At 50.1% G+C, this 26,132-nt stretch overlaps 1 protein-coding gene across 3 annotated transcripts; it reads right to left on the bottom strand.

Annotated features, from left to right (window-relative positions):
* Positions 724–25,081, bottom strand: SEMA4A (semaphorin 4A). 3 transcript variants are annotated; one of them, XM_013976688.2, is made up of 15 exons: positions 25,033–25,081; positions 19,125–19,295; positions 17,235–17,395; positions 15,819–15,881; positions 15,449–15,547; positions 15,127–15,232; positions 14,196–14,312; positions 13,388–13,512; positions 13,048–13,220; positions 11,827–11,977; positions 5,904–6,084; positions 4,320–4,438; positions 4,053–4,210; positions 2,393–2,493; positions 725–2,016 (listed from the first exon to the last, which is right to left on the bottom strand). In XM_013976688.2, exons 2-15 carry the CDS (start codon positions 19,264–19,266, stop codon positions 1,424–1,426), a joined length of 2,289 nt encoding a protein of 762 aa, XP_013832142.2. In that variant the 5' UTR covers positions 19,267–19,295; positions 25,033–25,081; the 3' UTR covers positions 725–1,423. The 3 variants fall into 3 exon arrangements, with proteins under 3 accessions (XP_013832148.2, XP_013832142.2, XP_005677415.2); XM_005677358.3 differs by lacking the exon at positions 25,033–25,081 and adding an exon at positions 20,065–20,283; XM_013976694.2 differs by lacking the exon at positions 25,033–25,081 and having other exon boundaries at positions 724–2,016; positions 19,125–19,287.

Here is a 26,132-nt window from a genome sequence, read left to right as displayed (position 1 = left end):
TAGTTGACAGGAAAGAGTTTAGTGAGGGTGCAGGGGGTAGACTGAAAGTGCGGAGTTGCAAGAAGGATCATTGCTTTTTCCCCTTCGGTACAGAGAATGCCCAGTACACTTGTGGGTGGAAGAAGGGAGATTAACAGGGAGGGAGCAGTAAAGTGGGGAGGGCAGGGGAGGGCGTCTTGGCATGGCCCGTGGAAAGGCCAGCGCACCTGTTAGCCTTGGATGGAAACAGGACAAACGTCGTGACAGGATGCAGAGTGGGAGGGTGATAAGGGGGTGTGCACAAATCATTTGTCAGATATTAGGAAGGATGTGGCCAGGATGGGGGTGGCTGCACGGGCTTTCTATAAATTCAGTCCTCCAAGGGTTGAAACCAACTGCTGCTGAGGGGAAGGGGGACTGAGTAGGAGTCTCGAGAAGTGTGGGACAGCTGAGGACAGCAACTGTGGGGCCGCGGCACAGAGTCCGGGATGGATAAGGTGTTGCCTGGCCAGCAGACAGATGTGAGTTGGCCCCAAAGACAGAGTTGGAGGTGCTCTCCAGCAGTGTCTGGAGTAGAAGGAAGGGCTGTGGGGCTGCTTGGGGGCTGGGAGGGAGCTGGCAGGGAGAAAGGGGTGGTTTGGAGCTGGAGAGAACAATCACCCCACAAACCTACTAATGTCAGACTTCCTGCTCCCCTCACGGTCCCTGGCTGGAGTGCTCTGCTCTGACAAAAAATAGCACCAGTCACAAGCTTTGTCTTTTTAATAAAAAATAAATTGTCTGTGACAAGCAGATTTTGAATTCCAAAACAGAGGAGAGGGGAGAGAAGAGGGTCCAGGGGTCAGCCAGGGAAACGAGTGATCAAGGCTCAGATTACCCCTGCCGTTCCAGCCAGGCCAGAAGGGGTTAAGTGTGCCCCAACTGAAGCAAGATGGAAGGAGGTGAGACTTGTGGAAAGACCTCCCAGCAGAGCTGATGGGGGAGCTGCAGGGAGCGGCTCCCTGCAGAGTCCTGGCGAGCCCTTGGGGAGTGTTGGTGTCCAGGGAGGCAGCTGCTTTCAGAGTGGAGCCTCCAGGTGTGGTGTGCTCACGCGCTCGCTGGTTTAGGGTCTCCTGCAGCAGTATGTCTCTGGACAGTCCCAGGGTGCCCAGAACTGAAGGATCCTCTCTGGGTCCTCCTTTCACGGCCTGGACCAGGTTTGGGGCAGCCCCCTTAGAGAGGCCACATGCTTGGTAGAAGCGGGTTCCACAGAGGGGAGCCAGGCTGCTGTGCCCAGCCTCACTGAGCGCTATCAGTGGCACAGAATGGCGGAGAAGGTCCTCTGGTGGGGGGAAAGCGGTCTTTGGTGCTACTCCCAGCCTAGTCAGGAAGGAGCAGCTCCTGGCTCCCCAGCCAATGGCCACGTGCCCTGCCCTATCCAACAGCCCCAGCCTGTACCCGGAGTCTAAGCCACCTCTGTGCCCTGGAGGTTGTTGTCAGTGTCCATATCACTGGCAGAGGTCCTGCTTTCCTTGGGGGGTTGGAGGCACTGCTCGCTGCTCAGTGGGGCTTTCTCCCTGGGGGGCAGGGTCCCACAGCCTTGGACTTTGCCCCGGGCTCGGAGTGCCCCCAACGGGGATACAAGGAAGGTGATGAGGGCTCCTGAAAGCACCAGGGCAAGGAGCACAGTGACGGTGAGGAAGTGGGGCCAGTAGGACTTCGGGGCAGCCAGGGCGGCCCCACCGCCAACCCTGGTCAGCGGGGCCTCCATGCGCTCCCGGGGAATGCCCGCCAGTTTGGGGTCCAGGGCCAGGGGCTGGTCCTGACTGTGCACCCAGTAGGAGACCACAGGGTATGAGAAGTCATTCTCAGTGGCCCAGCACTGATAGAGACCCCCCGCCCCGTCTCGCAGAAGCAGCAAGAGGGATCCATTGTAAACTGTGGAAGGGGCCTCTGGGATGGCTTCTACCCCGTGACTCCAGTGGTAAGAGGCCAGAGCCGAGCTCTGGGGACAGGGGAGCTCCAGGATGGAGTTGGGGACAGCCAGGACTTCTTTAACTGCAGGGGAAGGAAAGGGGCCAAAGGTTAAGGGGAGAATGCAGGCCCCGACATGTGGGGCCCCATTCCCGTCTCCAACTTCTATTTCAAGTCCTAAACTCAGCTCTGACCCCTTTCCTGTCTCCAGTCTGGGCCCCAAACTAAGCCCCAGTCCATCTAACTCCAGCTCTGACACCAGAACCAATTTCAACCCCAATCCTGAATCCCAGCTTAGAATTCCTATCCCTCCGCCCTACAGCTGACATTCAAATCCACCCCAACTCTGGGTATTCAGTTCCCGAGCCAGGCAGATGCTGAGGGGAGAAACTGATGCAGGAGTGTCCCCACCGCTGGAAGTCCTCCCTAGCCTTTGCACCTTCTCTGGCCCCACACTCACTGATTTGGGGGCGGCTCCTGGGCCCCAGACTCCTGCCCATGGGGCCACTGGCACATGCCCACTCTGGGTTCCCTTGCTTCATGTCCTGCTTCCAGGACTTCCTGAGGAGGGAAAGCAAAAATTATCCCTTGAAACAGGCAAGAGTGGGAAGGGGAGGGAGCAAGAGAGAGAAGTGCAGTGGGGAGAAAGATGGGTTGGGGAGACAAGGTAGAACAGAGATCAGGGGATGAGAAGCCCAGGGTGGCCTGAAACAGCTCAACAGTGCAACTCCATCCCTGGAGGAGCCCCCAGAGGCCGGGGGTTGTCTTGGAGGAGATGCATTAGTATTAGGTTGATGAAAACGTAATTACGGTTTTTGCATTGTTGAAATTTGCCATTTGATATCGGAATACATTCTTAATAAATGTGGTTATAGTATACATCATTTTAATGCATACTTTTTGCTTTATGTTTTTTGCTAATGACATACTACTTGATGTTTACAAATTTGAACAATTTTCTTACTCGAGTTCAAAGTGGGTCGTAAAACGGCAGAGACAACTCGCAACATCAGCAACGCATTTGGCTCAGGAATTGCTAACAAATGTACAGTGCATGGTGGTTCCAGAAGTTTTGCAAAGGAGACAAGAGCCTTGAAGATGAGGAGTGCGATGGCCGGCCACCGAAAGTTGACAACGACCAGTGGAGAGGTCACTGAAGATGGTCCTCTTACAATTACACCAAAAGTTGCCAAAGAACTCAGTGTCCACCATTCTGTGGTCATTCAGCATTTGAAGCAAATTGGAAGGATGAAAAAGCTCAATAAGTGAATGCCTCAGGTGCTGCCCACAAATCAAAAAAATCGTCATTTTGAAGTTTTGTCTCCTCATATTTTATGCAACAATAAGAAACCGTTTCTCCATCAGATTGTGATGTGTGATGAGAAAAGAAAAATGGATTGTATACTATAACCAGTGACTATCAGCTCAGTGGTTGGACCAAGAAGAAGCTCCAAAGCACTTCCCAGAGCCAAACCTGCACCAAGAAGAGGTCATGGGCATTGTTTGGTCAGGACCCTTTTTGGTGCAAGTTTGGCTTTGAGAAGTGCTTTGGAGCTTCTTTTTGGTCCAACCACTAAATGTCTGATCCACTACAACTTTCTGAATACTGGCGAAACCAGGACATCTGAGAAGCATGCTCAGCAAATCGATGGGATGCACTGAAAACCGCAATACCTGCAGCCAGTTCAAAAGAAAGGGCCCCTTCTCCACAACAACAGTCAAACACGTGCCACACAACCAACATTTCAAAAGCTGAACGAATTGGGCTGCAAAGTTTTGCCAAATCCACCATATTCACCTGACCTCTTGCCAACCGACTACCACTTCTTCAAGCAACCTTTTGAAGGGAAAATGCTTCCACAACCAGCAGAAAATGGTTTCCAAGAGCTCATCGAATCCTGAAGCACAGATTTTTATGCTTCGGGAATAAACCAACTTATTTCTTGTTGGCAAAAAATGTATTGATTGTAACAGTTCCTATTTTGATTAATAAAGATGTGTTTGAGCCTAGTTAAAATGATATAAAATTCACAGCCCTAAACCGCAATTACTTTTGCACCAACCTCATAGCATCTGGAAAGAGGGAACCCAGACGCACACCCTGGGTAACTGGCACTCACACGATGGGAGTGGGCAGGAGGCGGCAGGTTTGAGACTCAGGGTCCCAGGCACAGTGAGGGTCCCGGGCAAGGACACAGTCCATACAGCTCTCGTAGACACTACAGTTGGCTCGAGGAACCTTCCAGATGCCTCCTGAGAAGCCTGCAAACACTGCTCCCTGGAAGAGAGATGAAGCCTGTCAAGTCACCCTGCCACACCTAGTAAGGACCTAGCACCCAAGACCTGCCCCCCTGGAGACCCCATCTGAGGGTCAGGCCCTTTCCCACCTGGGTAGGGGCCAGCTGCAGGTTGCGAACAGGTTCAGGGTCAGGGAACAGCTGAATCTCCTCCACCAGATGAGCACTGTGGTGGCCACTCACCACAGCCTTGTGGAGGGAGCCTGTGCCTGTGGAGAGAGAGAGCTGAAAGCACCTAGCCTCTCATGCTTGCTCTCTGACTCCAGATGGCCTCCCCTAGCTGTCAGAAAGTTCCTTCTGGGGCTTCTCTGCTGGCCCAGCGGTTAGGTCTTTGGGCTTCCATGCAAGGCGTGCTGATTTGATCCCTGCTTGGGGACCTAAGATCCCACATGCCTTGAAGCCAAAACAAGAAAGAAAGAAAAAGTTCCTTCTGAAGTCTGCACTGGACACAGATCTGTCAGACCATTTCCTTCCGTTGCCACGGAGACGGAGCTCTTGTAAATGGCTGGAAATCCCTTGCCTCTCAGTCCTTCCTTGGAAACTGCCTGGTCAAACTCCAGCCCTAGAGGAACCGAACTATCCCCTTTCTTCATGAATATGTGGACTTTTAATCACTTCTGGAGAAAATCACATCACCAGCCTCCCTCACTTCTGTCAAGGGTCTCTACTCAAAGTTCAGTGAGGTCTACCCCAACCACCCTTTCAAAAATTACCACCTTCCCAACAAGCATTCCTGACCACCCCATCACACTGTTCTATTTATTTTCTGATCTCGTAATGTGCCAAGTAACTGACTCCTTCAGTATGTTTATCGTCTGTCTCCATGCACTCCAAAAGGAGCTAGCTTTTTGTCTGTTTCGTTCTCGACTGTGTACTCAATATAGGCACAGCTGACGTCCTAAAAGAAATAATGAACCTGATGGGCTGCTTCTACTAAAGCTCAAGGTCATCCACCTTAGCCAGGCCCTTAATACATATGCTTCGCAATCTTCCCCATCCCCCCACAGACCATCTCTCCTTCTTTCCACAAAGAATATTTGAATCTACTTCTCTCTTCTCAAATCTGCCTTTTCCATCCCTCAGTCCCCACCACTCATGACCTTGTGTTCTCCTACTTCATAGAAAACACAAAAGCCTTCACCTAAGAGCTCCCTCTACTTCCCGCCCATCTTCTCCCTCCCCAAGTCTATACACTCCTTCTCTATCCTCCCTTACTCTTCACCTTTCTAGCATGGTTCCCCCCATAAGATAAATAAATAAGATAAACAGCTCTTGCTAAGGTCACCAAAACCCTTCATGCTTCTCTACCCCACCAGACTGAAAGTTCAGAAAAGTTAGGGATGGGGCTCTTTGGTTTCCCTGCTAGATTTTCAGAGCCTAGCTGGGTGCCAGGCACAGCGCAGGTGCTCAGATAAACATTTGCTGCTTCGTGATAACCTAGAGGGGTGGGATGGTGGGGGGTCCAGAAGGGAGGGGTTATATGTATACGTATAGCTGATTCACACTGTGGTACAGAAGAAACTAACACAATATTATAAAGCAATTATCATCCAATTAAAAAAAGAATTTGCTGAATGGATGCATGAGTGAATGAACTCAAAGGTCTCCCCCCTCAACCTGAGTTGCAACCCAGGCTCCAGTCCCTTGAGGGGTGCCCTGGAGCCCTCTACTCACTGGTGCCCAGGTACATGACCAGATGGCTCTGCCCGTCGATGCCCTGGGCTGTCTCCACCGCAAGCCATGTGTACTCTACACCAGACTTCACCAGCAGGGGTGTCCCCACCACTGGCTCATCCATCAGGAAATGGTCCTTCATGAAGGTCAAGGCTTTGTCAGAGGAGGGGCCCTCGGAGCACTGAAGGGGGAAGGAGGCAGATCAGGTCAGCGTTCTCCTTCCCTTCAACCCACCCGTGGCCTCTTCCCTCCCTCCCTCCCCCTTGGCTAATCTCCTTTGCCTCCCTCCCTCTTGGCAGTCCTCATTTCAGGATTGTGATTAAAGCTGCACTCTGGCACTGCCTGGCTTTAAAATGCAGCGTCTGAATTCAGCATGTCTCAGGTTCCTTAACAGTGAACTGGGCCTATTACCAACACAGCACAGACTTGCTATGAGGATGCAAGCGAATTACATGAAAAGTAATTAGAATAGTATTTGGCATGAAGTAAGTACTTGATAAGCGTTAGCGGTCATTATTTCTATCCATCATCCCCGTCACCAAGGATGCCCAGCCACCAGCAGAAAGTAGGGTGAGGATCCCCTGCAGGTAAGGACCACCCTGAACTCACGTCTGTAGGCCCAGGCTTAGCATAGGACCTAGTACTCAGTTGGGGCCCAATAAATGTTCACAGAGTCAATAATGGACTGCAGTCTGTCACAAAAAGGGGTGGTGTAGCAGGGAGTATTCTGCATCATGGTTTGGCATGAATTGGATGCACGACTCGGGGAGAGTCCCTTCTCCATTCTGGGCCTTCTTTTTCTTACCCATAAAATGAGGGGGTTGGACCGGCTGTTCTTGAAAGGCCCTGCCAACAACAGCATATTGTGGCTCTGGGACACCTGTGTCCTGATCACTGGTCACGATTCTTGTCCTCCATTTCCAACAGCACTGTCTTAAAGCCAGCCACAGCTGCGTCACCTACGTGCTGTGTCCTCAGACAAGTTACCCTACCTCTATGAGCCGCAACTTCCTATCTGTAAAGTGACGTAATAACATCTGTATCTCATTTAGATGCCAGAATGAGCACATGTACCTACTCTCACATCCTCCAAAAGGGATTAAAAAAAAAAAAAAATACATGTGAGAACATGAGAGGAGGCAAAAGCAGCCACATTGGGGAAGCTAGAAAGCAAATGAACAAAAGGGAAAAGACTTAGCAGGAAAAAAGAATCTTTCTAAGCCAGCCCAGGCTTATATTCTGATTTATAAGGCAGAATTTCTGAAGTTCATAAATTAGTGGCCTCAGTCCCCTCTGGAAACGGGGCAAAAGAAAGGCTATATTTGAAAATCTATTTAAGAAGCAGGCAGATTTCGTCCCAGCTCCATGCAGCTGAGTGACTGTCCCTTCCATACCCTGGCCCAGGACTGGAGGCTTTTTCTCTAGAGAGGACTCTGGTTGGAGGACAGCGGAGGGGTAAGACATCATGATGAAGGCAGGGGATTAAATGCAGGTAGACACAGCACCTGCTGAGACTCTTCCCCCACCCGCAGCCTTTCTTCCCCATGACCCAGATCCCAGGAGCCAGACCGCCTCACTCCAAGAGAAGACCAGAAGAATCTGTTCCAGGAAAACTGACTAAAGGCCCAAAAGGAAAGACTTAAAGATACTGATATTGAAGGTCTCCAGTAAAGCAGCCTAGCCAGCCCATTCTCAGTGGAGTTATCGTGGAGTTCAAGTTGCCAAGTCACCCAGCGTGCAGAGTTTTCATAGCTTCAAGGTCCCCTCGCTCTTAACTATGAGTAGATAGCCAAGGATGACCAAATATGTGAGTGAAACCATAGACATGAAAGATATAAACAAACAGTGACATGGGAAAAAATTAATAAACCTTAAGAGGAAACAAATGATTCAGAGAAAAGAAAACTTCACAGCAAAGTATCGTTACTACCTTAAGAGAGAGTAGTATGAAGACAGCATACCCATGAAACAAGAACATACATAATGCTTCAAGAGAGGAGTTCTTATTCCAAAGAATGCGGCCAGAGATTATAAATGTCCTGAAAGAAGACCAAACTAAATACAAGTTTTTATTTTGCTTCCCAAAGTCAAACTTTAAGAGCAAGTTTTTATGGTCAAGTTTCTAGATCCAAACAGCAACCAATTTATAGAAAATACTTAAACTCCACCACAGCGATGCAAAATCATCAAGATCCAGACTGTGGGAAATTCTATATAACAAATAAATCGTAAGAGAAAGAAAGAAGTTGGAAAGGGAACATATAGAGTAAAAGCGACTGAGAAGAACAACCAATCCAAATTTACAGATCTTATTTGGATTTTGATTTCAAAAGCAAACTATATTAAAAAGAAAACCCTTATGATATCTATGAGACTATTAGAAATTTGAATACTTTTGCATATTAGATTAAGAAACTGTTATTAATTTGGGCAGGGTGGGGGGCTTCCGTGGTGGCTCAGATGGTAAAGAATCCACCTGCAATGCAGGAAACCTGGGTTCGATCCCTGGAGAAGGGAGTGGAAACCCACTCCAGTATTCTTGCCTGGAAAATCCCGAGGAGCCCAGCGGGCTACAGTCCATGGGATCACAAAAAGTAACTAAACATGCATGCATGCATTATTTTTTTTGGTGTAATGATGGAACTATACATTATTTTTTTCAAAGCCCTTATCTTGGGTGATACATACTAAAATCACTATGGATGAGGTAATGGGATGGATGGTAGCCACCCAAAGGTATGCCCATTGAAAACCTGGGAGTGTGACTTTATTTGGCAAAAGTGTATTTGTAGATATAATTAAAAGCCTCAAGATGACTCATGCTGGATCACAATGGGCTCTAAATCCAACGACAAGTGTACTCATAAGAGAAGAGGAGGAGATACGCAGAGATAAGGCAACGTGACGGCAGGGGCAGAGACTGGAGTGAGAGAATGCCAAAGACCGCCCCAGCCAGGGCGGGAGTGAGGCGCCGAACGGATTCTCTCTCAGGGCCTCCATGAGGACCCAACGTTGACTGCAACTTTGATTTCAAACCCCTGGCCTCCAGAAGTGTGAAAGAATAAATTTCTGTTGTTTTACACCACCAAGTTTGTTGTAATTTGTTATGGCAGCCATAGGAAACTAACACAGATGAAATGATGCCCAGAATTTGCTTCAAAAAATAAGAGGGGAAGTGAGTGGAGTAGAGATGAAGCGGTCTGATTGGCGAGGAGTTGCAGCTGGCTGATGGATGTATAGGGGTCCATTATACTATTCTGTCAGAGAAGGCAATGGCACCCCACTCTGGTACTCTTGCCTGGAAAATCCCATGGACAGAGGAGCCTGGTGGGCTGCAGTCCATGGGGTGGCTAAGAGTCAGACAAGACTGAAGCGACTTAGCAGCACCAGCAGCAGCATACTATTCTGTCCAGTTTTTATATGTTTAAAATTCTCTATAATAGAACATATTTATAAGACATATCGGAGAAGGCAATGGCACCCCACTCCAGTACTCTTGCCTGGAAAATCCCATGGACAGAGGAGCCTGGTAGGCTGCAGTCCATGGGGTCGCTAGGAGTCGGACACGACTGAGCGACTTCACTTTCACTTTTCACTTTCATGCATTGGAGAAGGCAATGGCAACCCACTCCGTTGTTCTTGCCTGGAGAATCCCAGGGACGGGGGAGCCTGGTGGGCTGCCGTCTGTGGGGTCACACAGAGTCAGACACGACTGAAGCGACTTAGCAGCAGCAGCAGCATAAGACATATACAAAGCTCAAAAAATCTAGGAAATTAAATATGTTAGCATAAATTTAAAATCTGACAGAAGGATCAGAAGATAAAATTGAGATACTCTCTTAGAAAGTAGAACAAAACCAAAGACTTGGGAAAATTCCTAAAAAGGATTTTAAAAGTTATAGGACCAACCAATCCAGGGGGTTCAGAAGGAAGTGAGAAAGCATTCCAACAGTAGAATATCCTCTCCATGAAGAAAGAGTTTTTTGTTTTCTTCACTACTATGTCTTCATTGCCTACAATAGTGACAAGCGACCTTAAAAAATATGTATTAAATGAAAAGGTAACAGTTCAAGAAAACTTCTTAGAACTGAAAGAACTAAATTTCCAGGCCTAATAGGGGGCAAAGTGAACGCCCAGGCAATTAGTGAACAAGATCCCATCAAGGCACAATATCATGAAATTTCAAAATAACAAGCAACACAAAAAAGGTACTACGAGATTTCAGAGGTAAAAACAGATATTCAAAGCTTTGGGGATCAGAATAGCTTCAGACTTCTCAAACAGTAGCACTGTAAGCTAGAATATAATAGAGGATGCCTTCCAAGTCTGAAAGGAAGATTATTTTTTCCTAGAATTAAAATAGATACAACTAAGCAAACTATCTAAGATGAATGTAGAATGAAGACATTTTCAGACATTCAGGGTCTCACAAAAATTTACCTGCTGTGTATTCCTTTCCAGGAATTTACAGAGGCTGTCCTGGCGGCTCTAGTGGTAAAGAACCCACCTCCCAATGCAGGAGACATAACAGACACAGTTTTGATCCCTGGGTTGGGAAGAGTCCCTGGAGGAAGACATGGCAACCCACTCAGTGTTCTTGCCTGGAGAATCCCATGGACAGAGGAGCCTGGCAGGCTATATAGTCCATAGGGTCGCACAGAGTCAGACACAACTGAAGCAACCTAGCACCCACCCACCCATCCTCCACTAAAATAAGACAGTGGAAGAAAGAAAAAATAGGAAGTTGTGGGATGCAAGAAACACCAGATTATCACAAGAAAGAGGAAAAAGGGAGCTTCCAGGATGGCAGCTGTGCTCCGGATGTACACGAGACAAAGAGGTAGTCAAGACTGCAGCAGATAGAAGGGATCTCCAGGAAAATGAAACTCTTAGACTACCAAATGGGTCTGTTTTCAAAAGAGATTCAGTTAATTGACGTAGAGTTTGGGGTTGAATTAAAGATAAGAGCTTAGAAAACAAAGCAAAAAAAACCCAAGATAATTACTAACCCCAGGGAAAATTTTTTTAATTATGCAAAAAGGAAAAATAATCATGGCCTACTACATGGCTCAGCTGTGAGTAATGAATCATAATATAAATACTGGCCTGACCAAACTGACTATAAACCAATGCTAGGAGATAAGAGGTGGGTATAGCAGTGTGTTGGTAAGGCTGCTCTGAGATGATGATTTTGCTGATTTCCATAATGTATTATTCCCATCATGGCTAATTTCAAGCTATCAATGTAATGTTACTGAACTCGGATTTGGAAAGAGATGCACAAAGGGTTCTTGCTAGTTGCTGCGAGTCAGATCCAGCTCATTGCTGAGTGGGGGTGGGGATGGGGAGACACAGTTAAATCTTCACCATCCACAATGGGAATTCAATAGATGCTGCCTGAAATGGAAGCATCAAGGAATAGCAATAAACATATTTTGAGATTTGGGGATAAAATCAAAAGAATCAGCTAAAAGAGTTGAAGATGATTGTCTCTAGAGAGGGAAAAGTGCTGAAGAGAGGAAACTGGGCTGTTGTTTGTAACCAACCATGTAAATCTTCTTCGAATGTTGTACATATACAACTCCAATCCAAAAACAAAAGTTAACTAAGAAATGCAGATGAAGAGGCCCAAGAAAGTCCTTGGCACAGCCTGTGCGCCTTTGTTTTTTCAGTGATATACCCAAGCATATGGTGTGCACTTAGCTGGGGTGCAGGGGTGCTATTCTGTGTTTAGGATGGGGCTGGACACCATGGATGTGGAATGTGGGCAGCGGGAATGGGTGAATATCTGAGCAGACAAGACTTAGGGGTGTGGGGAGCACTAGCATTTATGGGGCACTATCATGCTGTGACAGGTGCTTTGACACGCATATTATATGTCTTGGGGAGGAGGGCTTTACTCAGTGGCGTGGATGATACTCACACTGCCTGGCCGTGGACTGATATCAGGATATTCATAAGTAGTCCAGCGTGAAGTCTCTTTGTCCAGTTCCTTATACTTCCCCTCAAAGACATTCTTGATGTCCTTGAGTGAGAAAGCGCAGACAGCAGAGCTCCTGGTCCCACCAAGGTGCCTGGAGACAGCCAGAGGGGATGTCGTCTGTAACGTCCTCTGCTATACCAGGAAGCTCCCCCTCCCACCTTGGCCCGCTTTTGGTGAAAAACCCCAGAAGGGGAGAAGTATGAAGGGCTGGGTCAGTCCCCAGCCGAGGCGATAAGAGCTAGGAGAGTCCCAGACTTTATCCCGTTTTAGGATCTGAGGTGTGGTTATCCTTAATGAGAACTAATTTGGGCTCAGGCCCTGGGGCGTCACCCGCCTGGCCTGCCCAGACTGAGCCTCTATGGGAGAAGCGATGTAGCCAGCTCCCGGACAGGGTCCAGATGAAGCTCTCCTCCCTGGGGGTCCAGTGCATTCTCGGTCCTCAGATAACCAAACAGAACCCAACTACAAGACTATTTTTATTCCTTCCGCCCTGGTCTGTGGAGACAAAAGCTCTGTCTCTATTGTTTCCTTTTAACCTGACTGTGGCATAAACCATATTCTCGGTCCTGGAAGCCACAGATACCAGACCCTGCTTACAAAAGATATCTTTGGTACCTGATACATTGTCAGCAGACACCTGAAAGCTGTGGGAGCCAGACCACAACAAATAAGTCTCAACCTCCAAGCAACGACTTTATTTTCATCTTATGTTGTTGATGGTGTTTCGCTTTATGTTATGACCACTAGGAAGTTCACAGCTACATGTCTCCCAACATCCCCAACTGTATAAGTGATAAACATCTGTAACGTGCTGACTCGATTGCTGGGTTCTCTTATTCTCCTTTTATGTCCATTTCCTCATAGGTTTATTTTATTTTAATGTTTGCCTTTTGTAAGCTGCCTCCTATCCTTTTTGGAACCAGGCAGGACATAAACTAATAAGAACCTTTCTGAGCTTTATTTTCCCTATCTACATTGAGCCCTACATTAAGGGCGTGAGTCAAATTCCTGGGAGATGGTGATGATCAAATGTCTTCATATGTGAAGTGTGGAGTTTGTGCTTCGCTCACATCAGTTCCAACCCTCCCTGGCGGGCCAGGGCGAGATGGGGGCTGACCCCAAATCCCACTTCCAACCCCACACTCTCGCCTAGCTGCTCACCACTGAGAGGTAAAGACTGCGTAGACCTGGGCATCGGTGGAGGAATTGTCTGCCAGCAGGACAGCGTGACGGATAACGTTGAAGGGAAGTTGTTCCGGCTGGGTGCAAAGCAGCTGGGCCTTTAGGAAGGTGGTCCACTTCTTCTGCAGTAACTTTTCGCCACCCACGTCATTCTAGGGGCGCAGTCTAAGAGTCAGAGGGTGCCCCCAGTGCCCACGCGTGACCACGCCCTCTAACCCGCCCCCTCACCTCCATTGGGCCCTAAGCACCCGGTCCCGCCTCTGCCATCTCCCCCATTGGCTTCTCCACGGCCAGCCCCGCCTCCCACCAGGCTGTCGACCTTGCAGACTTGGGCCACCCGGGAAATGTGAAGCTTCTCGAAGAACTCAAACTCGCTGGCTGTCTCCTCGAAGAAGAAGTAGACCACCTGGGTGGAAGGGATGGCTGCCACGAAGGAGGCGTCCGCTGCAGGGGAAGGGCAAATAGGCTAAGAGATGGAGCACCTAGGTGTCCTGGTTTCCCCTTTGGGAAAACTCTTGACTCTGAAGACCAGGAGGTACTATGCCCCAGATCCACGGCTGGTCAAGGCGTGGCCATGGGTGAGGGGAGGTACTTTAATTATTTACATAAGATGAAAGCTTCGTGAGTTTCCCTGCCAATGCAGGAGACAAACGTTTGATCCCTTGTCAGGGAGGATCCCACATGCAGCCGCTAAGCCTGTGGGCTTCAACTATTGAACCTGTGCCCCAGAGCCAGAGAGACCCACAACCGCTGCGAGCCCGTGTGCTGCAACTACTGAAGCCTGCCTGCTCTAGAGCCTGCGCTTCCCAACAAGAGCAGCCACCACAATGAGAAGCCCATGCACTGCACACAACTGGAGGGTAGCCCCTCGCTCGCCACAACCAGAGGGAAAAAGCCTGCGCAACTACGAAGACCCAGCGCAACCAAAATTGTTTAAAAATTAAAGTTTTTTTTAAAAAGATGAAACCTTCCCAGGACAGGAGCTCTGTCTTCCCTGCAGTATCACCTTGCATGTAGTACGCCTCAACCACTGAGAGTTGAGTGAATTAACAGCAGTTCAGAGTGCCAGGTCTCCGGGACTTGGGGAAGGGGGCCAGACCTGTGCTGGGTGGGGCTGAGATCCTTACGTTGCAGCCAGCGGAGGAAATTGTCAGTCTTGAGGACAGGCTGGGATCCCAGAGTGCGCAACAAGATGGGCTCACTGCCCAGGAAGTTGTTCATGGTGCCGGAAAAGAGCATCCCATCTAATGTGAGGAGAGGAGGGGGACCTTGTCAGCTGGAGGGTGCCCCTGCCCTTCTCAGATCCGCCTGACTGGGGTCAGCATTGACATCAGTCTGTGGCCTTCTTTTGTTCTGTACCTTCCCATGGAGTCCCAAAGCCCAGCTCACAGCCCACCCTGAGCACCGTTCTTAGGCCCTTCTCCCACAGGGGCTGGCCAACCTTATAGCCTTCAGTGTTTTGGCATTTTTCCAGCCTTTCTCTGGCTCCTGCCTCCCATACCCAGCTGAACCACTTGCCAGTTAGAATCACTCATTGTTCCCCCAGGATGGCTGTTTTGTTTCTATACATGAGGGCCTATCCTTTTCTTCCTGGAACACTTTCCCTGCCCATCTACTTGTCTTTCAAGGTCCCACTCAGTCAAAGGCCAGGAAGCCAGGGGGTGGGGGGAGTGATGGTTTGTGTCCAGGAGGGCACAGCACCATGATTTCCTCTTTGCAATCCCTATGTTTCCTAGCACAATGCCTGGCACACCAGAGGGGCTGTTCATACAGAGCCTGCTTGTTGAACAAATGGTGACTCTCAGGCCTCTTCCCTGTCTGAGACCCTTCCAGGACCCTCCTACCTCTGTGCATCCCTCCACATCCATCTTGCCCCACCTCCCTTGTGGCAGCTTCAACTGGTTGGGATACCTGATACTCCCTCTGATTTTATGCTCTGAGGCTCCTGGCTTCCCCTCCCTTTGTCCTCTTGCCTTTCAGGAAATCGTCAGATTCCCTGTGTCACAGAGTGACCGGGGAAAGCAGTCGTTGGGATGGACCAGGGGACCCGACACTCACCTGCCATGACAGCCGTGTGCTTGTGGGTGGGGTCGAAGGGGCTTTGGCCTTTCCCCTCCACGACCCTGTCCTCCGAGATGGGCAACAGTTTGGAGTCTTGGAGTTCCTAGAGGGGGGAACGTGGCTGGGGGGGCCAGAATGCCAGAGAAAGGAAAGGAGGGACCTGAGGGAGGAAGGGGTAGAGGGTGCGGAGGAAAATTGACCTGGAGCTCGGAAGCTCACAAGGACCTTGGGCTGCAACATCAGAGTTTTTCAGAGCTACAGAGGATGAGCTGGGGGTGGAGGTGAGGTGGGGCCTGAGAGCCGGCGCCAGATAACTCACAATGAAGGTGCAAGCAGGGCTGAAGGCGAACGTGCCGCAGGCGTAGAGGTGGGTGGCGTTGAAGGATACCAGGACACGAATAAAGTTGAAACACTGTGTCTGGGGGAGAGAGAGACAGTTCAGGCCTCCGGGACACTTGCCCCAGACTCCCGGCCCCTGGAGGACTGCTCCCTCACTCGCCAGTAGGGAGAAGGGCTGGGCAATGCTGAGGCAGTCCCCAGAGAACAGCAGGCCACGTGATCATGATCCTCTAGGACACCACCACTCAGACAAGCGTCCTCTGCTGCCTGCCTCACCTAAGGTCATCCAGTGATGGCCTGGGGACACCAGGGCTCTCTTCCAGAGCCCCAATATCGCCACCCCTACTTACCTCATTGCTCTTCCTCTTAAAGGCACATTCACTCTTTTTTCTGTCACTGGCTGGCCAGGGTATCTGAAGTAGGGCATTGGGAGAGGGGAGATGAAGGGAATGAGATCTTGAGTTCTCCGACCTGTTACCCCCTCCTTGGCTCTGGTGTGAAATCACCCGCAGGCATAATGGTTAGTTGCATGCTGGTAGGCTGTGAGAACCTCACTTTGTGACCCTGGCTATTACTCTAATGATACTGATATTCATGAGGACACAGCTCCACGTGAGAACATGGTCAATGGAATGAGACCTGAGCTTGAACCTAGACTCAGCCACTTACTGGTTGAGTGATCTTGGTCAATGGCACAGATTTCTGTATGTAAAGCACCTAATGCCATGCATGGTATACAAAGCAGCAGCTGGAAACGAAACAAAACACACCTCCTGGGGAAACTGTTAAAAATTTTCGGTTCCTCACACCTCAGAGAAACTGCATTTTTAATCCGCATCCCATATGTGCAGGTGGCCCACAGACCACACACTGAGCAACAGAGACGGTGTTGAGATGCTCAGTAATTGCTCCCTCCCTCCCTCTACTCCTTCCCTCTCCCTTTCTCCCTCACATTATTCCTGTGAGTAGGGTGACTATAATTTAACACAGAAGCTTCAGTGATATCTTCCAGTGGGTGGATATCACATTATTGATATAGTTTGAGTCAATGTTTCTCTCATATGTCAATTTCCATATCAGTCATTTTAACAATTAGTATTGGGGCTTTCCTGGTAGCTCAGCTGGTAAAGAATCCGCCTGCTAATGCAGGAGATCCTGGTTCGATTCCTGGGTCGGGAAGGAGACCCTTGAGAAGGGATAGGCTACCCACTCCAGTATTCTTGGGCTTCCCTGGTGGCTCAGCTGGTAAAGAATCTGCCTGCAATGCGAGAGACCTGGGTTCAATCCCTGGGTTGGGAAGAAGATCCCCTTCACCCACTGCAGTATTTTTGCCTGGAGAATTCCATGGACTATCCACGGGGTTGCAAAGAGTTGGACACGACTGAGCAACTTTCACGTTCACTTTGTCAATTTACATATCAGCCATTTTAGCGATTAGTATTATTGAACCAGTATTCATGGTACCCATGAAGTGTGAGGCCACTGTTGTGTTTCTTGTCTGTCATAAACATCATACAGGTATATGTCTATACCAAGAACTGCTAATCGGGAACTCATGTACACACGTGGTGGATTCATGTCAATGTATGACAAAACCAATACAGTATTGTAAAGTAAAATAATAAAATAAAATAAAGAACTGCTAATCGTTGCTGATTATAGATGACAGCAAATTGGGTAGTTATCCATGCATAGACAGCCCAGGCACAGGGCAGCTGTCAGCCCTCTCCTCACTTCCAGCCCTCACCCTTTCCCTGGCCTCTCACCATGTTCTTCAGCCTTGGCACCCCAGGATCCTCGATATTCAAGGCCAGAATGGCCTCTCGAGCCCCCACATAGAGAGTGCCTCCATCATCACTCAGGAGCAGAGTGTCAAAGTCCTGGAGGCCCTTTTGGTGGAAGAAGCTAAGAGCTCTGCGTCCATCCCCTGTTGAGAGGTGGTGAGAAAGGGTGAGTGATGAGAAGGCAGTGGGCAAGCAGCTGATTTCTGAGAGAAAAGCAGGGAAAGGAAAGGGTTGGCAGAGTGTGCTCCCCCCCCAGCCCTTGCAGCCGGACCCACTCCTCAGCAGCAGATCCCTGCTCTGCCCGACCCTGCTGACGGCCTAGGAGCATTGGGTGCTGAGCTCATAGTGGAGAGGAAAGACAACCAGAGACAGGGCAATAACAGCCTGGGACAGACGGAGGGTGGCCCACCCTCAAGAGACAGACAAAGGGACAGGAAATAAAGCGAGGCACAAGGGATGTTCTTCCAGGCCTAGGGGGCTGCGGCTGGGGAGGACACGTCAGTCCTCACAGGCAGGGAGGGCAGAGAGCAACAACAGGAAGGTGTTGGCAGCCACAGACAAGGCTAGAGGTAGACAGGACTATGTGTCAGAGTAACCGTGGGTTGCAGTTGTCCCAGTCACCAACCCCGCTTTCCTTCCCTCCTCTACAGGAAATTTCCACCACAAGAACCACTGCCATAGGTGGAACAGAAAGAAAATGTTTTTCTCGAGTTTCCTGCAGGCGCCTGGATATCACCTGGACTGGGGATTTCGGCTGGCTGTGGGAGATTCCCTGAGGTCTCCCCATCACTGCGATGTGGCAGAGGTGGGCGTGTGTGGCCGGTCCCCTGGCACATAGGTCCCCTGGCACAGAGAGATGAGCTTCTCAAACTCTCTCTCTCTCTCATGAGCACATTTGCACTTTTGCATTAGAGGACTGATCAGCTAACTGTTAGCTCCGGAGGCTCAGAGAATATTAGCACCAACCACGCAGAGGAGTTGGGGCAAGGTGCCAGAGAGGCTGGCCTCGCCAGAGCTGTATAAACCTCTCTGTCATTGAACTGATCACCCTCGAGTATGGCTGTGTGACGGCCCACCTGCCTGCCCCTGGGGACCATCAGCACCTTGGGGGCAGGGTTTATGCTGTAATCCCAGCACCTAACACAAGGGAGGCCCTTCCATCAATGGGCAACATGCATTTCCTTTACCACATTGCCCCAGAAAGATGTTAAAGACTCAGCCATGCCCAGGAGACCCTGCCCCTACAACTCCGACAGGGCCCATGTCCTTTCTTGAGTCTTTTCCTTGGAGGTGGAGGGCCAGCAGCCCCCACAGCCGCAGTAAGAAACCAGTCAAACTGTGCCTACAGGGTCCCAGGGCCCATATCCCAGCAAGGCTACTCTGGGTTCTTATATTCCTGGTGTCCACAGTATTGGACACAGCATGGTCCAGCATCATCTGTGCACTTTATGTCCTAGGTCACCTGGTCCATGGATTCCCTTAAGCCACAAATGTCCTTGGGGCATTTGAGGGCATGAAAGCAGTTATGGGTTTGAAGTGCCCAGTTTGATAACAGTGACACTGAAGGAGGGAAAGAGAAATCACCAGCTCTGGAGAACCAGAAGGCACATCGCCCCTGGCCTCCTGCTCCCCTCACCTCCCTGTCCTCAGTCTCTCCCCCAAGTGATTTTCATCATTCACTCCTTTCTCAGCCTGAATTTCTATTTCTGGCTGTCTCTCTCTCCCTGACGCCCTCTGCCTCTCCATGACTTATCTATTGTGGTTTCTCCAAGTCCAATTTCCTACCCCTCTCCTTCCATTCTCTCTTTCCTTCCTCCACCCGCCTCCAGCCCGGGGCTGCCATCCCCTACTTCCTGATCATCAAACCCTTACCTGCATAGTATTTGACCCTGGGTGTGGGTCCCTGCCCTTCACCCCCCGCAGTTGTCGGCGGTGGCAGGAACAGCAGGAGCAGCTGGAAGAGGAAAAGGCCCAGGAAGCTCCAGGAGTCCAGGCCCAGGGCTGGAAGGGCCATGCTCAGCCAGGGGCTGTCACTGGACGTCTCTGGGGAAACAGGCACCGGGTACTCTCTGGGTGAGCCGTCCTTACCACATCCCCCCTGGGAACCAATCAGAGAGCCCCAGGCAGCAGAAGTGTGTATGGCAGGGGGGGGATGCTAGGGGAACGGGCCAGTTTCCTCTCCAGCGTGCCCTCAGAGAGTCTCACTTCCATCATTCTAACAGGCTCACTCTGCCCCACTCTCCCCTCCGGGCTGAAGTCCAGTTTTTCCCCATCCCTTATGATCTCTTTGCACCGATAGCCCGGCTCTGCCTTTCCTCACCTTACTCTCAAGGAAGTCCTTCTTGTTATCTACTCTTTGCCTTTCTTCCTCCCGTAGCCCAGATTCCAAAACCACTGCCTGGTCCTGGCTCCAGGACTTTCTAGGGAGCAGCTTCCTGCACTCACAATATAGGTTCTTCAGACTTGATTCTCCCGGCGCTTTCAGATCTCTTGATAACCAGGGCCTTGTACTCAGCCCTGCCCTCTGATGACCCAAACAAGAAGACCAGGTCTGAATCGGCCTGCTCTGTTCTCTGACTCTGAGGCCTACAGGCCTCTTCTTGCAGAGAGGAGATGGGAGACCAGCCCTCCAGGCTGGCTACTAGCATCACACGGAAAGTGGCCCAGGGCAGGGAGCGGCTGGTCGTCTCCCAGCCTCTGCAGCTCCCCGCCCCCCTCTGGTCTTAGTGCGGCTGCTGTCCGTCTCCCTGGTCTCTGCATAATCCTCCCCTTGGACTTCCACCCCTCCAGTCAGCCATCACATCTCACGTACCGTTGAGCCACCCACAGCGTAGAACCCAGGTATCCAGACTCTTGGGCAGGGGGTGCCATCCAAGAGAAAGAAGAAGGGAGGGCTCCCAGGCCCCAGAGGTGGGGGACGGGAGGCTCAGCCTGGCTGGGCCAGGAGTGCGGCCCTCCAGGTACCCATAGTGGCAAAGCCCGCACTGGGAGCTCTGGGCAAGGGAAACCAGAATTTCCACCTCTCGAGTTGTGACAGATCCCTGGCTTGGGCGGAAGTTGGTTGATTGGGAGGGGAATAAAAGGAGACACACCTCTCTCTTTGGCCCTCCTCTCACCTGTCTATCAAGAAAGTTTAAAAGGCCAGAAAGTTTCTAGGTCATTTCAGCCATTCCCCTGTCCCTCTATCTTGTCACAGCCAGTCTAACAAGCCTAGCAGGGATTTTACCTCTTGCTCAAGATTTCCCAGATAGGAGACATGATACCATCTTTCATATTCCTCTTTTCACTTACCCACAAGGTGGGGGCTCTCCACTCCTACCAACAAGGAAATCCCTGAAGTGGGATAACCTTTCAGACCTCCCACGTCCAACCGAGCCATAGTCTTTAAAAAACAATACAATTGTGAACAACAAGGACCTGCTGTATAGTACAGGTTGCTGCTGCTGCTAAGTCACTTCAGTCGTGTCCGACTCTGTGTGACCCAGAGACGGCAGCCCACCAGGCTTCCCCGTCCCTGGGGTTCTCCAGGCAAGAACACTGGAGTGGGTTGCCATTTCCTTCTCCAATGCGTGAAAGTGAAAAGTGAAAGTGAAGTCACTCAGTCATGTCTGACTCTTAGCGACCCCACAGACTGCAGCCTACCAGGCTCCTCCATCCATGGGACTTTCCAGGCAAGAGTACTGGAGTGGGGTGCCATTGCCTTCTCCAGTATAGTACAGGGACCTATATTTAATACTTGTAATAACCTATAATGGAAAACAATCTGAAAAAGAATATGTTTATATATAATCTGCCTGCAATGCAGATTGACCCGAGCTCAATCTCTGGGTCAGAAAGATCCCTTGGAGAAGGAAATAGCAACCCACATCAATATTCTTGCCTGGAAAATACCGTGGATAGAGGAGTCTGGTGGGCTACAAGTCCATGGGGTCGCAAAGAGTCAGACACAACTTTGCAATTAAACAACAACAACCAACTCCAGTATTCTTGCCTGGAGAATTCCATGGACAGAAGGGCCTGGTTGGCTGCAGTCCATGGAGTCACAAAGAGTCAGACACCACTGAGCGACTCACACTTTGAATTTTCTTATCTATATATACGTATGTGTATGTAAAACTGAATCACTTTGTTGTACAATCTTCTCTTCTTTCTCTCTTTTTTTTGGGCACATTACTCAGCAATGTGGGACCTTCCCCAACCAGGAATCAAACCCCCACACCCTGCATTGGAAGCATGGAGTCTTAACCACTAGACCACCAGGGAAGCCCACATTTTGCTGTACATTTGAAATAACACAACATTGTCAATTAAATATATTTCCATTTAAAAAATGATTTCGGGGCTTGCCTCTTGGTCTAGTATCTACGAATCCACCCTGCAATGCAAGGGACCAGTTTCGATCCCTGGTCAGGGAACTAAGGTCTCACACGCCTGGGGTAACTGAGCCTGCATGACAGCTAAGACCCAAATAAATAAATAAATTTTTTTTAATGATTAAAAAAAATTTTTTAATAAATAAAACAATTGCATTAGGCTCTCATCCATGGCTTTGCTGAGAAAATTCCTTCTGTAGTCTTATCTCCAGCGCTCTTAGGGCGGCATCAGGCCAGTGGGAGACCCAGAAAATTTCCCATCTGCGCTCATACTTCTGAGGCACCCAAAGGCCCGATGGTGGCTGCTCACCCCTCCCTTAGGGCTCCAGGGATCTCATAATGCAGGGTTAATGAGGCATCTAGCACCAAAGGCTTCATGACCTAGAAAGTGGGTAGTTTCCTGCTCACTCAGCCCCAGCTGACTGCTGGTTACAGAGCACAGACGTCCCAGGGCTAATCCGACTCTAATAAATAGACCACCTCCTTAAATGCATATTCCTCATGGTCAGGAAGTCTTTCCTGCTGCGTAATATCCACCCACCCACCCTCCTCCCTGCCACAGCAAGGTGTACAGAAGGTGAGACAGCTTAGACTCCTTCTTAGAAGAATTCCTTGTCAGAGTCGGCTCAGCCTTCTTCCCTTTCCCTCTGCTTTCATTTTCCTTCAATTTCTCTGAGGTCTCAGCCAAGCCGCTCCCGACAACTGTTTCGGGCAAGACTAGCTTAAGGGACTTTCCTGCTGATCTAGTGGCTAGGCCTCACTCTGCAGTCTCAACTTGGGGACCCAGATTTGACACCTAGTTAGGGAACTAGATCCCACATGCTGCAACTAAGACCCAGCACAGCCAAATAAATTAAAAACAAACAAACAAACAAACAAAAAACACTTACTTTAGACTCCCCCAGACTCTCATGGAGTCTTATTGCCAGGCCCCTGGGAGAAGCCATTGGCCCAGTCACCCGGAGAAAATTTTCTGGACTCTCAGAATCAAGGATCACTCCCACCTGGACCCCACATTTCATGCCCCCTAACCCTCAGTTTAGAGTGGAAACCTACCCTGCTGCAGGCCTCTCTGCTTGAATGGACTGGCTTGTCTGAGAAGAGTTCTGATGGTGGGGAGCGGGGAGGAGGGAGGAGATTCTAGCCCCAAGCTCCAGGCCCCTGCCTTGTTCCTGTCTCTCCCCGGAAGCCTTAGATTCAATGCCCTGAGCCTAGTTCTTCCTTCTGACAAGTCTTCTTTACCTCAACCACAAGTATGAAGTTTGCCTTATTGATAAAGGCTTTGTTCTACCCAACAATTTTAGCTTCTAGATACTACAGTAATCTTTTTTTTTTTTTTGGTCTTGCCATGCAGCATGTGGGACCTTAGTTCCCTGACCAAGGATAGAACCCTCACCACCTGCATTGGAAGCATGGAGTCTTATCCACCGAATCACCAGGGAAGTCCCCACATTTTAAAGATAGGGGAAGTGAGGCAGAGTAGCCAGGAGGAAAGGTAAACCAGGTCTGCCTCGTTCCAGAGTGAATCCCTTAGCTACAGTGCCTCTTAGCTGTCCTCCTCCTGCCCGGGTCCAGGGAACTCAACTCTGAGCAACTTGGCTGAAGAAAGCAAGTTCTAGTTCCCCCCTGGGCTAAGAAACAGTATCTCTGGGCTGAATCCTGACTCAAGAGGAAACAGAAGCCTACAAGTCCTGCCTCCACTGCCTCCACAAGGGCCTCCCGGGCTAGTTCCCTGAGGAGCCTGGTGGGGAGGAGGGTCACCTTGCCCCCATCACTGCCCATCTTGTACCAGAGTCTCAGGAGTCAGACTTCAAGCCGCACTGCCCTCTCTCTTGCTGCCGCACACAGAGCCAGCCCACAGTCAGGGCTGGCTTCCTGGGCACGTAACCTGGGCAGTCGCACAGGGGCCCAGGCTCAGTCTAACGCCCAAGTGCTGCTGTCTTATAAGTCTTGGTTGTTTTGTTTTGTTTTTTCACTAAAAAAATGTTTACTAATGTCTATTCCCACTTAAACATAGCACTGTCATAAAAGAAACTTTAAATATAAGCATTTGCAATTTTTTTTATAATTTCACATACATTTTCATGAAATCATAGTGAAGTTGATCTGGTAATCCATAAGATTTTCAGGTTGTAAACTGCAGAGGCTATATATGAGATAGATGATTTCAGAAATGCAAGGAAGGAATTTGGGAGGGGGGAAGAAAAGGAGAAACGAGATAAGGTCTTTGGAAACAGAGTTTTCTGTGGAATCTCCTGAAAACTTTTCTGGCATTCCACCTTGGAAAGATATTTTGGTAAATAGTCAGAATGTTTGAAAGTCTAGATTTTGAATGAGGGGCCCCACACTTTCATTTTGCACTGGGCCTGGCGAATAATGTAGCAGGACCTCTCACAACATCGAGGATGCTCAGAGCTGACGGGGTCCCACCCCCTCACAGTACAAATGAGGAAACCAAGGCCAGGGAGAGGAAGTGTCTTGGCTGAGGCTAAGTAGGGCAGCAGTTCAGGTGGGGTGGTGGTAGGAAGGGATCAGTGGTTCAGGACCAGGTTGCCGGGGCTATGCCATTTCGCAGCTGCACTGTGGGGGCTCCCCAACTTCTTTCTCTCTAAGCCCTGGGGCCCAGCCTGGGGACCACCATGACAGCTCTGCTGAGTTCAGCCCTGACCTCCTGGTGGGGACTCCTTCCCCATGGCCCCTAGACCACATCAAATAACAACCCCTTTCTGGCCAGCTTTCAGCCCAGGATAGAAATCTAGGTGTGGGGATGGAGGTGGGAGAAGTTGCTTCCCATCACCCCAGGGTCAGTCTCTTCTGCACTCTGATGGAGCCTGGATACCTCACCAAGGGAGGGGTCCTGGAGCCAGGAGAGAAGCCACTCCTGGCTGTGCCAACGACCCAGCTGGTCTAATTCTTCCCACCACCTCTACCCTCAGCTTCAAGGAAGCCCCAGAAGAGCACAGTCCTAGGGAACATCAGATTCCCAGATCCGCTTCTTAGCCCTATCTACCCAGTCCCTTGTTATCCTCTTTTTTACAATCACAAGCAAGTCAAATCAACTTATAATTAAAGAGTCAGACACGATTGAGCGACTGAACTGAACTGAACTGAATGTGTGTAAGGCACTAAGGATATATCCCCAAGCCTCTGCTCCCCCAGCACCCCCCACCTCTTCTCACCCCCACAGTCTCCAGCCTTCTTTCTGTCCACCCAACCCAATCCCCTTTAACCCCTTACCCAGAGCCTCCTGGGTTTCCTCCTCCTGTCCGACTAGTGCTGGAAGACTCAGCTGAGTACTGAATACAATGGCCTGACCCCCTCTGTCTGCCCCCTCCTCGGGGCAGAGCAAGCGCCAGACAATGGACCGCCCCCTCCATTCTGAACTGTCAGCGCTTGGGCTCCCTTACCTGGAGCTTGGATATGCTGCTGCGTCTCCCTCCCTCTGGAATGCCAGGCTTCCTGTCTCCCAGTGCCTTCGTCCCTGCCACACCCCCGCCCCCCACCCCCAGCCCCATCCCGCCTCACTGGTCCTCAGTCACCATGGCAACTGCATCTCTAAGTGGGAGGGACTAGAATCTCCCCATATTCTTCCTCCTCCTACTCGTGTCCCCCTGCGCCCCACCTTCTGCGGCTCCTGAATCCACATGTGTGGAGGACGCAGGGCTCTGGATGTGGGGGGAGGTAAGAGGGGGAGCACACTAGCCTCTGGGGGTCCTTGCTCATCTCCCTTGCCCACTGTCAGGCAGACATCACGAGGCAGATGTTCCCCAGCTTGGTTCAGAGGATTAGTTGAGGCCAATTCTCCTTTATGGTCAGTTTCTCTGGGTTTTCCCCCTTCTCTCAGGAACTATGTATATGTAAGGGGGTCACACCCGGATGCTGGCCAGCCTGACCCCAGGCAAACTGAGTTTGCCAGCGAGGATGCAAATGAACACACAAATGCCTATGCAAATAAGCCAAGAGGCAGGGTCTCTGTCAAGAAGCCTAAGAAGCTGTCTCCTACTAATATTATCCTGGCCTGCAAGGCAAGGGCTCCACTGCCAGGCTCAAGTTCTGTGTTTATTCCTAAGCCACTGTGCTAAGATGCCAGAAGCCTCTGGCTAACCCCCTGAGACCTAGTAGAAGAAGAAAGTTTGTGCTATAAGAGGAGGGACGGAGGGTAGACTTCAGAAAGGACTTTCCAGAGGATCAGACCAGATAGGAATTGAAAGAGACAAGCCTAAGCTGGATTCTTTCCTATTTTGAGGCAAGCAGGGGTCTGGGCAGAAGCTTTGGAAGCTGGGCCTGGTGTCCTCTACTAGCCCTGATCCTGAGCCACTATTTACCAGAGCTGCCTCCCGTCCCGGCTGGGCCTCACTTCTTCACTGGAAAAATGAGGAGTTGAAAAAGCCCCTTCTAGGGGACTTCCCTGGTGGCCAGTGGGTAAGACTCTGCACTTGCGCTGCAGGGAACAGGGCTGCGACTTCTGGCTGGGGGACTCAGATCCTACATGTCACACGGCCAAAAA

Source organism: Capra hircus, chromosome 3 (genome assembly GCF_001704415.2).
Source record: "Capra hircus breed San Clemente chromosome 3, ASM170441v1, whole genome shotgun sequence".
Classification (NCBI taxonomy): domain Eukaryota; kingdom Metazoa; phylum Chordata; class Mammalia; order Artiodactyla; family Bovidae; genus Capra; species Capra hircus.
The sequence above is the reverse complement of the archived record's forward strand: the minus strand, read 5'-3'. Positions and strand labels throughout refer to the sequence as shown.